The following is a 17,966-nucleotide window of genomic DNA, read 5'->3' as shown; positions in this document are numbered from 1 at the left end:
TTGAGTTTCATTCCAACTGGGTAAATACTGTAAGTCCTTCAACAGTTGCAACTAAACTATTTGTATAATTTTCAGTTTCAAAACCACTGCCTGAGTCATTATACTATTATTATAATATGAACACCACTAACCATTTATTCGAGGTAAGTGCATGGATAAAATACTTTATCTGTGAAAAAGACAAACACTGCAATTTCTTTATCTGTAGCCCATACAAAAATGACCATATTTGTTTTCCAATCCTCCATAATTTAATCAGACTAGACACATTTTGGAACTGCTTTAAAAGAGTAGTTCTTAAAAAACAATGTTTTAAAGTAAGGATTTAAAAACTGCACTAAGTAACAAAATAGTAAAGGTATTTTCGAGATTATCTATTACCTTTCTCTATTTTACTGATGTGTCATTTCCCTTTACTCTAGCCACCTAAATGCTTTTGTTGGAACTGGTGGTGCTTATCCCTTTTTATCCCACCCTGGTCATTGTAGTGTCTATTGGTACATGTTGTATTTAAAATACCATGATGTGAATCAAAATGCTAAGTAGTACTGAAAAAACTGGTAGAAATGTATTTTCTGTTCCCTGTTAACTATATTAATATCTAACATTCTCAAGACTAAGTCTATGAATATATTTGATTTTTTTTTTCTTCTGTAGACTGCATCAGCTTGTGACTCCAACTGTTTTGGAGAGAAAAACTCTGGAGCTAGAGCAACTGGTTTCCGGAGACAACTTTTTTCCAGTGATAGCCCTAGTTCTGATGAAACTGCTTCAGAAAATGGAAGTGACTGGGCCGATCCTTGTGAAGAGCTTTTTTCTCGAACGCATCTTTAACTCTGCTTATTAAGACATTAAATTGAAACTGGTCTATCAATAAGATAAAAAGTATGTCTTATTGATAACCTATTATTGTAAACTGTAACTTTTAGTTTCATTATTTCAGTTAATTTCTTCAAGCATTTATCTTGCTATTCTTGATAATTTCAGTTAGGCATTAGGGACAATCCTAAATTTAAAACCTATTAAAAAAAATTATATATATATATATATATATATATATATATATATATATATATATATAGTTAGTTTTTCTGAATCCTTTGCGTTTTGAACTAGAGTAGTTGTGGTGTCAGAATGGTTGTGCATGTGCCTGCCTGTCTTATCAGTATCACTGCTTATTTTACAGCGTAACTGCTACAGCATACATTAATCAAATTTGATGACATTGTTAAAAAAAACATCTACTAGCACTGCAGTGTCTTTTTACATCTGATACTCAGAGAATCTTAGCGTATGGCACAGTCTTAGGCTTGTTGTGTAAGAACTTGGCGTTTATACTTTAATTAGATCAGTGCCTTTCTGAATGCAGGAGAAAAGCACGAATGCATAGTCCAGTCATTATTTTGAAGATAAAATGACTATATCATGAAACTTTTCAATAGGAATGACAGGGTTGCGCTTAGTCTAAAATAACTTTTTCACTGAACATAGATTCCCTGAAGGCCCAGATTTTCCCTTTAGGTTGATGTAAAATCTTAAATCCAAAAAGTTACTAATGAATGAGTGGTTTAAGGGATTCTGGCACAATAACCAATTAACTTAGGCTATGTATTATGGACAATGTAGCCCTGAATCCATGAAACACAAGGTGGTCCTTGGCAGGATGCCTGTGATGACATTTGTTGAGGGGACAGGTTCTTTAAAACCAATTTAGTACAGAAGATGTTGGTGCTAGCAATATATAAAAATTCTGTGGCAGTTATATATTGTGGCTGTGATTTAGTAGGTCTTGTTGTTCTGTTTGTCTTTATGGAAGAGTGTAAGGATAAGTTGTTTATCAAAACAAAAAAAAGATTCTCTATTAACATGTGTGACTGCTATAGTGGTTGTCGCTTAATGTGGCTTGCTTTTTACTTTTATCTTTTTTTTTAAATAAGTCAAAAGGTAGACTTGGTGTAACATGCTGTCGTCTCCTTTTCCTTTTAACAAAATTCAACATTCAAAAAGTAAAGACTACACATCACTATCTTTTTACACTAGAAACACATCTGCAGCAGCTAGTGTGAAAGTCGACTTAGATAGATCAACAGGCAATAACAGTAGTAAAATTCAATTGTTTTCAGACAAGAACAAACTGAGAGGAACCGACTTTGAAATATGTTCTTGATGTTGTGTACATTTACAACACCAAAATAATAATAATAATAATAATACAAAAAAGTTTATAAAAATTAAAAAATGAAAGCTCCCTTGCCCGTGAATTGTTTATCTTCTGGCTTGGCTATACATTTAAAATAACAAGTTGTAATAGTATAATCTCCTAGGTTTCTCCCCCCCCCCCATAGTATTTATTTTAAATTGATATAGCTTAAAACAAACAAACAAACAAAAAAACAATTTTAAAATAGATATATAGTTCAATTTTAGAAAACAAAAAATATTTATTTATTTGTTTTATTTATTGACTGAGTTCTTTATAAGTAGCACTTTTTTTACTGGGTTTCCTGAAGCATTTATAAACCAGTGCTTTAAAATTGAATGTGGATTACTTTTTTGAATAGGCATAGTCTTCAGAGTGGTAGAGGCTTCAAACCTCTGCTAACAATCGCTGAAACACTGAAAATTCTAAAGAATGTATTCCAAATACTGTCTTCCACTCAGTTTATTTTGCATGAAACTTCCTTCTCAAGTGAGAAAAGGCTGAACAATTATGGGGTGCTGTTTCAAACAAAGGATGCATGCTGATCTAAAACTCCAGCACCTTTTGAGTGAGAAATACACCAGACATGGAGTAGAGAGAGAGCAGTGACAAAAAAAGTTTTGTGATTTTTTTTTTTTTTATTATTTTTTTTAAAAATATTTTTCTTTGTGTACAAAGTCACAAAACACAGGATAGTTGGTGTATATTGATTTTATGTGGTTAGTGTTTATGTAAGTGAAATAAATTGGAGAACTGTTACTAACAAAAATATGCATTATAAATGATGTACAGAGGTTAACAGATATATTGATTGCACTGTGGTATGATAGCCATAGCACTGAAACCTTGGTTCTCCATTCCTTTGTTGTAACTTATGTTTGTTTTTTTTATTTTCTCGATTTCAAGTGGTTGTATTGTTCTAATTTTATCTACACCAAAGTAAGTGGTTTAGTTTAATTGTGGAGTTACTTAACATCTAATAAAATAAAATAAAATCCAGCATCTTTGTTTTTCTTTCTTTTGTTAGTATATGGTAACATGTAATGTCATGTTTAACCGTTTAGAGAGGTAATGGTTTTATCACCTTGATATTTTGCGCTCAAGTTCAGAAATTCAGAAAAAGGCAGAAATTAAGGTTTTGTGAATGGAAAATGCATGACTCTAAAAAGGTTGTAATTATGGTAATGTCAATTTAAGACAAAATAAGCACCTTTTTAATTACCAAATCTGCTCTGCTAACACCGAAAACAAGAAGAAAAAAATGGACACAGGACAACCTTTAACTCTTCTATGGACAATGGAACAGAACAGGATCAGTTTCCTCATCAGGTCAACATATGATGTTCTGCCATCACCACAGAACCTAAATCTATGGATAGAGGATCCATGGTGTCCTTTGGTGTCCAGCTACATTTAAGACACATTTTAACAGGATGTAAGGTGGGTCTTAGCCAAGGACGGTTTACTTGGCGTCATGACCAGGTGCTGCGATGTTTAGCCTTAGCATTGGAAGACAAGCACAGCACGACTAACAGGTTGCCACCAATGTCAGCAATATATGACACACGAACAACATTCCTCCATCCAGGGGAGCAACCTCCAAGAAAAGGTATTAAAACCAAAACTCGTCTGGGACAACTGGAAGCTCCTAGGGACTGGAAAGTGATGGCAGATGTTGGACAACGGCTTATTTTCCCACCTGAGATTGCCACCACTAACCTTCAATCTGATATTGTCTTCTGCTCTGGATCAGCACGTCTTGTTCACCTGGTAGAGTTAACAGTGCCATTGGAGGGTGCTGTGGATGAGGCATATGAAAGGAAGAAACTTCGGTATGCTCAACTAGCTGCTGAAGTGGTCAAGAGTTGCGACACATAGTGAAAAACTTACCTGAAGCAGCAGAGAGGAGCAGCAACTGGCTCTGGTTGAGACAAAAAGATTCTGGTTGGTGACCTCAAGCACAGTAGAAATAAAAAAAAAAAGATGTAAAGGAAGGTAAATGAGCTGGGCTTAGCTGAGTGGGGGATGGAGGGGGGTGATGCTGGGACGCCAGAATCACTGTCATGCCCTCTTATGGTGTCGTGAGCTAGTCGACGAAACACCAAGGATGGAAGGTGCCCACTTGAAGACCCCAGAGAAGTACCCCACTGGGCTCAGTCCAGACGGTTGTCACGTTGATGCGCTAGGGAGGCCGCTCTGTGGTTGATCCCTGGGGCAACATTGCAGCGGTTGTGTGCTGATGCGCTAGGGAGGCAAAATAGGCTGATCCCTGGAGCCAGCATTACACCAGCCATCAACAGCAGGCAGAAGGATAGCTACATTATCAAATGGTAGGAAACGCTGATGGATCACATTAGTTTACAGTAAAATAAGCTATGTCTTAGTTGGTGCTTATCTTGGCGAGAGCTGAGTCCAATATCTGCAAGTATTAACACCTACTCTCATGTAATGGAAATCATGAATTGAGCCAATGGGGTATAAATCGTATGAGCTACATAAGAGTATACATCAAGGGGGTGATGTAAGTATAGGCACAGTGCAAATAATTGTGGATGCAAAACTCAAATTCCATTGCGGACAGGCAATTATTTTGCACTGCGCCCTATGTAAGCTTAAGAGCAATGCAAATTACTGAACACACACTGATCCACAATTATAATAATGACCGTCTCAATAAGCGCATCAGTTTATTTAGCGGCTGCACTTGCAGAGTTAGGGTTATAGAGAGCAATAGTCGCTGTATGACATTTGTGGGTCACTAAAATACAAAGCAAAAAAAAATATGTCAGAGGAAGGGCAGCAAAGTCCTCTTGGTGCATGGGAAAAAAAGTTTTTTTTCAGAAGGAGTTGAGAATCCAAAATGGTTTAATAGATCAATTAAAAAATATATTCTGCGAAAAAAAGGCACTTTACAGAGAGTTTAAAAGGGACCAAAAACAAAGCACACAGAAAGAGTACTTGGAACTGCAAACACAAGTCAAAAAGGAACTTAGAAAGGCCAAGAGATAGAAATGAACATTGCTAAGGGGGTTAAAACCAATTCTAAAATGTTTTTCCAATATTATAACAGCAAGAGAACATTCAAAGAGGAGGTTAAAAGTCTAAGAGACACAAATGGCAAAATCATAGACGAAGAAAAAAAAATAGCAAATATATTAAATGATTACTTTTCACAAGTTTTTACAAAGGAGGATATGGAGAACATGCCCGACATGTCGACCTGTTCCTATCCAATTTTAAATAACTTTAGCATAACAGGCAGAAATGTTAAAGGGATTAGGAAATCTTAAAATAAACAAATCCCCTGGACCAGATGAGATCCTCCAAATAGTACTCAAAGAAATGAAAGAAGTTATTTACAAAGCGCTAACCAAGATCATGCAACAGTCTCTTGACACAGGGGTTGTACCAACAGACTGGAGAATTGCAAATGTAATACCGATCCACAAAAAGGGAGACAAAACCGAACCAGGTAACTACAGACCAATAAGCCTGACTTCTATTATATGTAAACTTATGGAAACTATAATAATCCAAAATGGAAAATAACCTATATGGTAACAGTATCCTGGGACAGTCAGCATGGTTTTAGGAAAGGGAGATCGTGTCTAACTAACCTGCTTGATTTTTTTGAGGATGCAACATCGACAAAGGATAATTTCAAAGCATATGATATGGTTTATTTAGATTTCCAGAAAGCTTTTGACAAAGTCCTGCATAAAAGATTAATTCTCAAACTGAACGCAGTAGGGATTCAAGAAATGCATGCACATGGATTAGGGAGTGGTTGACATGTAGAAAACAAAGTACTGATTAGAGGAGAAACCTCAAAATGGAGTGAGGTAACCAGTGGAGTACCACAGGGATCAGTATTAGGCCCTCTGCCATTCCTAATCTACATTAATGATTTAGACTCTGGTATAGTAAGCAAACTTGTTAAATTTGCAGACGACACAAAACTAGGAGGAGTGGCAAACACTGTTGCAGCAGCAAATGTAATTCAAAATGATCTAGACAGCATTCAGAACTGGGCAGACACATGGCAAATGACATTTACAGGTCACAGGCAATAAAAATGTGCATTATAAATATCATATGGGAGATACTGAAATTGAAGAAGGTATCTGTGAAAAAGACCTGGAGTTTATGTTGAGTCAGAAATGTCTTCATCTAGACAATGTGGGAAAGCTATAAAAAAGGCTAACAAGATGCTCGGATATATTGTGAGAAGTGTTGAATTTAAATCAAGGGAAGTAATGTTAAAACTCTACAATGCATTAGTAAGACCTCACCTAGAATATTGTGTTCAGTTCTGGTCACCTCGTTACAAAAAGGATATTGCTGCTCTAGAAAGAGTGCAAAGAAGAGCAACCAGAATTAGGACATTAATGCTCACTATTTTTTTTTTTAAAATAAAATAACACAATTGCAATGTTTGGCCACGAGGTGGCACCTAGTAACTTTCACTATTATCTGCTGTATTATTGAATTGTGGTTTGTCACACTTGAGAATTATTGTATTTCTTGTTCTTATTGTATGACTTATATTGTAACACTTGAATGTATTTGTATTTGCTTGCGATTGTAAGTCGCCCTGGATAAGGGCGTCTGCTAAGAAATAAATAATAATAATAATAATAACAATCAAATGGCAGTACGCGAAGTGCCCAGCTGCGGAGGGCAGATGCCGAATTAGCATCGAATTTCATGTCATTTTGGCATCTGCCCACAGCCACCCGGACTGATGGCGAAGATACAGTATGCTACTAATAGAGAGGGAATTACCTCTGGCAAAACAAAATATTTTCTGATTAGATACGGGGTGAGGGGGTCAGAATAAAATGCAGCAATGTTTTATTGTATATTGTCTTATTGCAGTAATGCATACAGATCTCAGAGCAGTCGCTTCGTTTGAATGAGAGCTCATAAAACAGGCAAAGATACGGAAGCTCAGTTATGTAAAAAGGAGGTCATATCTACCACATCATGCTTTTAAACTTTAATTTCCACGAAGCCGAATCCTGGTCAAATTTCACTGACGACATCTTTCATTCATTCCTGTGATTATTAGTCTCTTGCTGATACTGAATGATCTCTCATTCAACAGAACTCTGCACAGAGATATATATTGCATTAATATATGTATTCATAATATCCTGGAGCACCAAGTTATTGATTTGACAGATAGTGGTAAGTAAAGCAAAGATAACATGGCCCTGGCACTATCAGGATGTCACCGACTGACTGAATTCAACTTGGGACAACAGCAGAGTTGACCAAAGGGTGACAAAGCTGAAACTATCCCCTTGACTGTTGTGTACTTTCATCACTATGTAGGGTTCAAATGTGCAATTTTAAAAAACAACCTTTTTTGAGCAATCGTATATTAATTTTCAAATATGATATCTAGTACTGCACTAAGCTTTCAGTTCGCTTGACTTGCCGTTCTGAAAGTCTGGTCCTGTTTCACTTCCCAGATTATTCCACCTTGGCAGCATTGGAAAGCATGTCAGTAAAGAGCAGCTGGTAGTAAATGGCAGGAATTAAGGCATGAAAGGGCGCGGGAGATACAACCACTTTAAATACAGTACTGAATAAATATCTTTAGAACATTGTTGTATTGTGTTTATACAGCTTTAACTTCTTTCTTCTGTGACCAAAAGGTCATCCCCTTAACAATAGCTACAAGTCTGTTAGCTGCAAACACACTTCAGATCAAAGCCATTCTTGTGGCTCCATTGATAGCTGATACTTTTTGTTTTTATTTTGTCTTCATGCTGAGCTCCTGCAAAGAACAATACTGACTGTTAATTGTGCCTCTCATTAGCATAACATTCAAGTTTCAATTTGTTTTGTTGTTTTCACCTAAATAAATAAATACATGCACAGTTAATAGGACCTCGCCTGTCCCAAGTACAACCATCACAATTGCAGGGTTGTGGGAAGATAAACGTGTATGGTGTGCAGTTTATAAAATTGCCGGATTGCACGCTGTATTTGTGATCATTTGTGAAATGGAGGCCTGTGGCACCTATGATAGAATCAATTGTAAAAATTAAGTTAAAAAAATATGTGGAAGAAGCAGGAAATTAAAATAAATGTGGTTACAGTAGTATTGGATGGTGCAGTTTGCGGACAGGCCACTGCCCTTTCTAAACACAATGAATTTACTCCGAATGGGCAGAAACACAACACGGTGACTAAAGGGTTAATCTCAATACATTTTAAATGTGGCATGTTATAGCTGTGATGAATATCTAAATGAAATTAACATTTTAAAATATTCTGTCTGTGCATACTATTTTTGCATTGAAAAACATCAAACGGACAAACGTAGCAGTTTGATGCATTGTACGATTGCTTATGTCTTCACATCTCAGACAGGTGAAGCGATCGATGTTTTGTCTTTCTCGGCTCGATTGCTGGTACTCAGAAAAACAAGCAAAAAAATTCAAAATGGCAGCGGAACTGTGAAAAAGGTACTTGGTCTCGCAGACTGTGAAGTGTATCTGTCTGAATTCTTACTTTGCATACTAAATGACAACATTTTGTAATTTCTGTTTTGTTCTCGATTATAATCCATAATATTGATATATGTGTGACAGTCTTTTCGTATCTGAAAAGCCAAAGGGAAGGATTATTGTCAATAATTTAAATCACTTTGTATTTAGTTTGCTTTGTAAATGGATCCTAGTTCGCCTAAGCGCTCTGAAGTAATAGCGAAGGGGTGTGTGTATAACAACTCTATGTGTGTCGTCAATTTTTCTTCAAAGAGTGTGTTAAACGGTGACTTTTTCTTTTATACTAAAGCGAGTTTGAAGGAAGCAGGCGTACCTCATTCGCTGGTAAGGAAAACATCATGGACCAAAACTAGCTGCAACCTGCTGCGGCTGCATGCCTGTAGAATTAACTGCAAGAGAATGGCACAATTGGTCAGGAACGTGGGTAGCGAGACCAGTGAATGTCGAGGTAAGTACAATTTAAAATTTAAAAAAAAATACCCATGTAAGCTAACCTATAAGCTCTACCCACTTACCGGTAGTGGAACAGTCGGACACCTTTCGGCGTACATGAATCAGAGGACAGATAAATCAATGGTCTAATTCTGAATTTTAGCAACAGGAGTGGAAAGATAGACTTATTAGAGTAGGGGTGGAAATCCCGAGATAAGCATCAGAATAACATAGCTTGCCTACAATGACACACCCATGATTTTTTTTTTTTTTTAATTGCGAGAAAGAAGTGCATGGTTAAAAATAGTTTTCTAGTGTGCGGGAAATGGTTGTATTTTTTCTAGTTTTGGAAATCGGGAAAACATGAATAATAAAGTAGCCTAAGGTTTCAGTAAAGGAAATGCACATACTTTGAAAATGTGACCTTTGATCCAAAGCACTAAAGACATGAACTTGAACCTTTAATTGTATCTACCCTATCGTTTAAAATATGGTAGAATGGTACTTTGGGTTTATAGAAGTGTCCTATGATAGTGATACTGCCAGCATCATTGATGAAAGTGTAAGAAATATGGGGAGGTGAAAAGCAAAGTCATGTAAAATCGCTGTTATTACATTGAAGGATGATGGGGTGCTTGGTTGCCCAAGGAACAAAAACTTCCTAGGATTAAGTGCGCTGAGAAACGTATTAGTGGGTTTTCTTGTCTCCTTGAATACCATAATGTATGATGTTAAAGACTGCCTTTCGTGTTTCATTTTGTACTTGCATTGATATGTTTGTGACCCAATATTCTGTACTTCTGTCAAGTTATTTTGTAATAAAAAAAATAAATAAAAAAAAGTTGGACGGCTTTAATGTGGTTTTAATCTATAAAGAGATTAATCACCCAAGTTAGCTTTATTAGATTTGCCCGGGTTAAATATAATATAACACTAAAAATAGTCAGCAGTTAAACACCTTAACATTCTCCTGCTGTTTTATAGTATAATTTAATGTATGGTTCATAAAGAAAAATGAGAACTGGCAGTGCTTGTACTTTTAAAAACATTTCCCAATAGTGTATTTGTTCTGTATTGGTTTAGCTTTCCTGTTGAATCTGCTACATGTCTGAAAGGATTTGACAGGGGTGTTTTATTTTTGTTCTTAGAGCAGCAGTAGACATATCCTGAACATTGCTGGGTCCACTTTTTAAAATAGTAATAAGAAGAAGCATTTAACTATTGTAACAGAATAGTCATTACTTGGTGTTACAGTCAAGGTGTCTGTAATACAAAAGGGATTTTAAAAAGATTTGCCATAGGGCTTCCAAAAGATCTGTCTCCTATGACAACATTTTTTTTGACAAGCAGCAGATTTTTATTATTTATCCATAATTGTACCCGGGTTATTCCATGGAAATGGGGTACAAAAAAGTGAGACAAGACCAAGAAAAACTAAAATTTAAAAAGCAGGGAAAGTAAAACTATTGTAGTAATCTATATAGTGTATGTTCTGTATTTGACAGTTTCCTTCTCCATTTCATCATCAGAGCTGGTTGAACACCATGATCATTTTATAAAAACATATGTAACATAGACAGACAAAATCCCAAATTTGAAATGAAAAGTTTCTAATTGTTTTTTAATATAGGTTAAACTAATTATTTTAATTTTGATCAAGGGCAGGAAAATAAGAAATGTATTGGCTACATTACAATACATTTGAAAAGTACTGGGACTTCAATAACATCAATTAGATGTTTTGTTAATTACATATTTATTATACCTATATGCAATCTCTGTTACTGTGTTGGATATTTAGTATAAAAAATTGATAAACAAATCTTTAGACAGTTTGTTTCAAAGTCTAGTTATAGCTGGTAGTTCTTGTAGTCCTTATATGTAACAGGAGACAGACAGGGGAAAGGTCTCCCTACAGTAAAACAAAATTACTTTGCAGAATTATATTGAACAATAAGACAGCATTACTTTTATGTGGTTATTGTTATTTATTGATCCTTAGAGTAGAAAATAACAAAATATAAGCCACAACAGGCAAATATGAACGAGATCCAACAAATGACCCAGTATATTAATTTTTTTTTTTTTTTTTTTTTTAAAGCTTAGCTCTAAGTCAACTTGCACATGAGTTTAGAGCTAATATATAAGGTCATTGTAGACCCTACTCCCCAAAAATAACGGTGGGTTAAACAAGTTTTTTTTTTTACAATCTGCTCTTCAGTGATTATGCAGTCTGTCAAACAGCTTGCCTCAGGACAATCTCATCTGTTTGGTAACTTGGATGAATTCTGCATGAATCAAACCTTTCTACTATTCATCCCCTCTGTGACGCTTTCTTTTGGTATTTCCATTACCTAAATAAAAGAAATACAATGCTTCCATACCTACAAGCAAAAGTTTCTTCTGTTTCTACAGTTATTTGTAATGCGCTTAGAACTAAGGCTGAGGCGATGCATCGATTTATTGATGTGTTCTATCGTTTGACATCGTTTGTGTGTAAAGAGTTTAAGCAAAAGTTTTTTTTTTCCATTGAATTTGGAGTCGGACATTATTTTTTGCATTAAGCGCAGAGCTTCTCTGCTCCCCTCAGGTCTGATTCACTGAAGATGCATGCTATTAAGCGAGTGTTTACTGACGGCAGTATCCCAAACATTACTTTCTTTAGTTTCTCGCCGTCTTACTTTAAAAATAGTTGCCAGACATCGGACGGCATTGTATTTGCAGCTCGGTCGATACAGTATTTAATTCTAACAATGCTCTTAATTTGCTCTGTTACTTTGAAGACTCCTGCACAGATACAATCCATTCAGTAATGCTGGGCAGATTGTAAGCAAGTGTCAGTCGTCGCTTAAATTAAAACAAAACATGGACACTATCAATCATGTTCCTTAACACAATTCAAATATAAGCCACAGACAGCACTTGTTACTAAGCTGCTGTGGACAGTGATAGTTTTTTTAAAAAAAAAAGATTTTTGTTACTCTGCCTTGTTATAGATTTAAACAACTTTTGTTTTCTTTGGGTTTTGCTTTGACCCCCAACTGGTACAAACGAAAGGTAAAAATAATAATGTATTTTGTAATTACTATATGCATAAACAGATGTATGCAATTTAATAGTTTTTAATGCGTTACTAGCAATGTTATATTTAAAATGGCATCTCTAGACAAAAGCAGCCAAGCGTTTTTTTTCCTGTGTTTGTTCTATATTTAAAATGGCATTTCTAAACAAAGGAAGCCACTTTTGGAAGTATTTTGAGGAACGGACGAGAAAACCGTGGTATGTAAATAATTAGAACATAAGAAAGTTTACAAACGAGAGGAGGTCATTCTGTCCATCTTGCTTGTTTGGTTGTTAGTAGCTTATTGATCCCAGAATCTCATCAAGCAGCTTCTTGAAGGATCCCAGGGTGCCAGCTTCAACAACATTACTGGGGAGTTGGTTCCAGACCCTCACAATTCTCTGTGTAAAAAAGTGCCTCCTATTTTCGGTTCTGAATGCCCCTTTGCCAAACAAAATTGCCGTACCAAAAAACACAAGTTCAATGCTTCAGTTTGAAATGAAAACATTAAGAATTATTGTAAAAAAGCAAACATCCATGACAGCATTTGCTGTAGATTTGGCCGAACAGTGCGTGATCACGTTATCCCCTAGTATGAGGACAGTGCGTGTGAATCGTGAATGCTGCAGTTTTGAAATCGATGTAAGATTATCCCAATACTGTGCCGACCCATAAAACAATAACAGCGAGGCTGGAAAAACTTAAGAAAATCGTGCTGCAGCTGTTCATACAAAACTTTCAAAGGGTTGCGATTACCACAGACTCGTGGACCCCATTCCCCAATCTTCACATAGGTGGAAGGATTTTTTCACTTGAAATTGTTCTGTAAGCTTTTGGACCGAACGGCCGTTTATCATGTTTAGTACCGTTTTTATTTGTATGTTGGAACTACTGCACTAAAGGACCGCTGAGACACACTTCAACAGGTAGGCCAGGCATCTCTTTTTACAATTTAATGTAAAGTTGTGTAGGTACGTGAATTTGAATACTTTACATTATTTAGTAATACATGACCATGTACAATTAACTGCACAATAAGGCAAGCATTATGTTAATTACTTAATATATTATTTGATTGTGTGTTAATCTGGCTTTTAATATTGGACTTGTGGCCAGGTTTGGGAGGTTTATGTACAATATTACAGTATGGATAGTGGCGTTTGATTCGCGTACTCGTCTCGAGCAACAGATCTCAAAAATCCCACCGCTAGTACTATCAGAGACTTTTTAATATGTCAGTGCATTTTAAAATGACAAAATATTGTGCTATTTTATCCCTGGTAATTACCTTTTCCAGAAGTGAAAGTATTTCCAACTTTTTTTCAATTGTAAGCACAACTCGCTTTTGCGCTGTATAGTGGGGTGATGTTCGTCTCTTTTTTTTGTTTTTTGTTTTAAACCATATAATTTGGGGCAAAGTTACTTTTAACCAAAAAAAACAAAACAAAAAAAAAACAAAAAAACGTAATGGGTTCCTGTTTTGTTGTTAAATGAACCTTTAAGAAACACACTATTCTATCCGAAAATGTGTTCACTATAGTATAAAGTTATGTCTTCACTAGCAACTTTTAATTGCAACCATAAATATAAACATTTCAATATATACTTTGATGTAGTTTTTTTTTTTTTTTTTAACTCAGTAGTGAAGTCTTTTCGATGTTAAAACGTTATGTGTTTATTTGCTTAGAAAATACTAACCAGGTCTGTCAGTATCAGAATGTAATATAAAGAGTGTGTGTATATATGGTTTAAACGCTGACATTGCAGAGTTCATAAAAACCAAAAGCACATCCCTTCACAGTAATCCACTGCTTTTTTTTTGGTTTTTTTTTTTTTACCCTTTCATAACGTCGATAAATTGATACATCTGCTTTTTTGGAGAACGATATATCGATAGTGAAAAATTAGGCATCTCCCCAGCCTTACTTAGAATGGTCATATAGTAAATTCTACAGAATTAGTCTGTCAAAATTTTTAAAAAAAAATCAGCATTCCTTCTGTTCAGTTAAATTTGTCTAGCTATCCTCTCACGATCAAGATGACTCTTTTGCACATCTTACCTGGGTCTTTTGTGAGAAACTGTAACATAATCAAGTAATCTTTATTTGTGGAATCATTTTCAAAGGTTTGGCCAACAGGCATTAGATATTAGTTTAGGGTGCCCCCATTTCCTCTTCTTAATGATGCTTGTAAAGGTTTGAAGAGGGTGATGAGCAGACTCAGTCAGGACACAACTGAAATTACTGTTTGTAACATGACAGCCAGCATACAGCAGAAAATTCCTGTTCAGGTGTCTTCAGCTTCCAGTAGTTTTTTTGTTTTTTTTTCCTTCAGTCGCTGTTGTATAAGGCTGTTTTTTTGCTGGTTCCTTGTCTGCTGTTTTTTTTTTTTTTTTCTCTGTTTTGCTTCATAGGCTGTCGTAATTTCTCCCTAATTCTCCTGCACTTTCTCATCTGACGTAAATCCTTTATTCACACAACCTTTTTGTTTCTTTTTTTTAGCGTTCCATCCATTTTTCTGGGTCTTGTTTAATTTTATTTCTGTATCTTCATTACCTTAGCATTTGATGACCCACTCTCAGAACAAGACAGTTCAGACTGGTCCTCAGACACATTATTGTTTCTTGAGTCTCCTTTTAACTTGACTGTCCATCTACTAATTTTTTTAAGTGAACCTTAAAATATAAAAAAAATAAGTTGATATACAGATGATAGAACATTGTTAAGAAAAACAATTAAAAACTGTGTCCCAGTCACAAATAAAACCCTCCATAAAGTAATATAAACCAAGATGTGTCTTAAGGCTAATATTAATATATACTGTAGTAACATTTATAACTTCTTAGTGCCATGTGAAAGACCAAGTCCTTGTTATATGTCGTCACACATCCTACTGCATAAGTAAGTAATACATGTGGCTTTTTGAATCTTCCAACTTTATTTGTTCAATAAATCTGCAGGGTCTAAATGTTGTTGCATACGTTGTTTTGGACAGACAGTGCTATAGAAAAGTTTGACCAGTAATACAAATAAAGAAACAGGGATACACAATGCAACTCAGCACTGCACAATTTAAATCCAGGGACGGACTTTCATGTCTACTACCACATGTATTAATGTCTGTAAATAATGATTGCATTGTCTGTTAACGTATGTAACATCAAGAGAAACAGGATTTTGTACAATCCACCAGAATGTCCCATTTACAACTGTAGAAAATGCTGGACAAACATATAAACAGTTATGAATATACATTTTATTTTTCTATAATACTAAGTTTAGTAAATCCTGTAAGGTTTAGTGTAGTAAGGTTTAACAATTGTATGTATGTATGTATTTATGTATTTATTTATTTATATATATATATATATATATATATATATATATATATATATATATATATATATATATATATATATGTATGTGTGTGTGTGTGTATATGTGTATATATATATATATATATATATATATATGGGAATTTCGAATAATAAGATCTTGCAGTGACAAACGGAGAAAGGAAGCGATCCTCTCTGGAAACAACACCTTTGTGGAAAGAACATGCTAGTGCATGTATTGTACTGTATTCTAGCCTGGCTGTATCCCTCTGGTATTTGATGTTGGCGACAAAGCAGCTGCTCCATATAAACAGTTATGAATATACATTTTATTTTTCTATAATACTAAGTTTAGTAAATCCTGTAAGGTTTAGTGTAGTAAAGTTTAACAATTGTATGTATATATATATATATATATATATATATATATATATATATATATATATATATATATATATATATATATATATATACACATACACATATATATATATATACACATACACATATATATATATATACACATACACATATATATATATACACATACACATATATATATATACACATACACATATATATGGGAATTTCGAATAATAAGATATTCGAATATACCAGGAATAAGTTTTGAATACATGAATACTCTACCTCTGATTACTCAACAGTAACAGGTTCTTAGAATGTATTGGCACCACACATAGGGACACATAGATAAATACATCAACAGTAACAGCGAAGAAACATCCAAGGAATCTAATGTATTCAAAGTAAAAAAGATATTTCAACTAGAAGTAAGAAATAATAATACACAGCAGAGGAGTTTTAACTATAAAACACAGAACTTTATAAAAAAGACCTTCAAAACTTTCACCTGCATTTAACACCTTTGACAACGTATAAAAACGCACAACACGACTGCTTACTAACAAAGCACATCAAAATATGTATGCTCAATAACATCTATGCTATAATAACATAAAAACATATAGATATACTGTACCCGTACTTGATTCCATGATATAGTAATCATTTAAAAAAAGTCTGATTCCGGAATCAAGCCGTTATCAGTAGGAGACCAATAACAGCAGAACTCAAACAACATTTCCCAGGTAGTTTGCAGTCAAAAGTCAAATTTAAAGTTAAAGTTCACTTTTACAAAAGAAAAAGCCTTTTTTCAGTCCAAGACGCATCACATTGCCGACCACTGCACACAGTAAAAGATGCAATGCTTGCTTGTTTCCACTGCGCACAGTAAAAGATGCAATGCTTGTTTCCACTGCACACAGTAAAAGATGCAATGCTTGCTTGTTTCCACTGCGCACAGTAAAAGATGCAGTGCTTGTTTCCACTGTGCACAGTAAAAGATGCAATGCTTGCTTGTTTCCACTGCACACAGTAAAAGATGCAATGCTTGTTTCCACTGCGCACAGTAAAAGATGCAATGCTTGTTTCCACTGCGCACAGTAAAAGATGCAATGCTTGTTTCCTCTGCGCACAGTAAAAGATGCAGTGCTTGTTTCCACTGCACACAGTAAAAGATGCAGTGCTTGTTTCCACTGCACACAGTAAAAGATGCAATGCTTGTTTCCTCTGCGCACAGTAAAAGATGCAATGCTTGTTTCCTCTGCGCACAGTAAAAGATGCAGTGCTTGTTTCCACTGCACACAGTAAAAGATGCAATGCTTGCTTGTTTCCACTGCACACAGTAAAAGATGCAATGCTTGTTTCCACTGCGCACAGTAAAAGATGCAATGCTTGCTTGTTTCCACTGCGCACAGTAAAAGATGAAATGCTTGCTTGTTTCCACTGCGCACAGTAAACGATGCAATGCTTGCTTGTTTCCACTGCGCACAGTAAAAGATGCAATGCTTGCTTGTTTCCACTGCACACAGTAAAATATGCAATGCTTGCTTGTTTCCACTGCACACAGTAAAAGATGCAATGCTTGTTTCCACTGCGCACAGTAAAAGATGCAATGCTTGCTTGTTTCCACTGCGCACAGTAAAAGATGCAATGCTTGCTTGTTTCCACTGCACACAGTAAAAGATGCAATGCTTGTTTCCACTGCGCACAGTAAAAGATGCAATGCTTGCTTGTTTTCACTGCACACAGTAAAAGATGCAATGCTTGTTTCCTCTACGCACAGTAAAAGATGCAATGCTTGTTTCCACTGCGCACAGTAAAAGATGCAATGCTTGCTTGTTTCCACTGCACACAGTAAAAGATGCAATGCTTGTTTCCACTGCGCACAGTAAAAGATGCAATGCTTGCTTGTTTCCACTGCACACAGTAAAAGATGCAATGCTTGTTTTCTCTGCGCACAGTAAAAGATGCAATGCTTGTTTCCTCTACGCACAGTAAAAGATGCAATGCTTGTTTCCACTGCACACAGTAAAAGATGCAATGCTTGCTTGTTTC

At 35.4% G+C, this 17,966-nt stretch overlaps 2 protein-coding genes across 5 annotated transcripts in view; both read left to right on the top strand.

Moving 5' to 3' along the window:
* Positions 1 to 3,199, top strand: part of LOC117408847 (uncharacterized protein KIAA0232-like) — a 41,325-nt gene extending 38,126 nt beyond the window's left edge. For 2 of the 3 annotated variants that reach the window (XM_059005256.1, XM_034014202.3), the window contains one exon: positions 658 to 3,199. In XM_059005256.1, the coding sequence (XP_058861239.1) occupies positions 658 to 834 (177 nt within the window). In that variant the 3' untranslated portion in view covers positions 835 to 3,199. The remainder of the gene's footprint in view (positions 1 to 657) is intronic. The other variant, XR_009309587.1, reaches the window with a different exon arrangement.
* A 5,375-nt stretch (positions 3,200 to 8,574) lies between these two features.
* LOC117409402 (TBC1 domain family member 14-like) overlaps positions 8,575 to 17,966 on the top strand; it is a 52,851-nt gene continuing 43,459 nt past the window's right edge. Inside the window, exons 1-2 of one of the 2 annotated variants that reach the window (XM_034015395.3) lie at positions 8,575 to 8,679; positions 9,011 to 9,169. In XM_034015395.3, the coding sequence (XP_033871286.2) occupies positions 9,121 to 9,169 (49 nt within the window). In that variant the 5' untranslated portion in view covers positions 8,575 to 8,679; positions 9,011 to 9,120. The other variant, XM_059005215.1, reaches the window with a different exon arrangement.

This window comes from Acipenser ruthenus, chromosome 2 (assembly GCF_902713425.1).
Source record: "Acipenser ruthenus chromosome 2, fAciRut3.2 maternal haplotype, whole genome shotgun sequence".
NCBI lineage: Eukaryota > Metazoa > Chordata > Actinopteri > Acipenseriformes > Acipenseridae > Acipenser > Acipenser ruthenus.
This window is presented reverse-complemented; position numbering and strand designations above follow the sequence as displayed.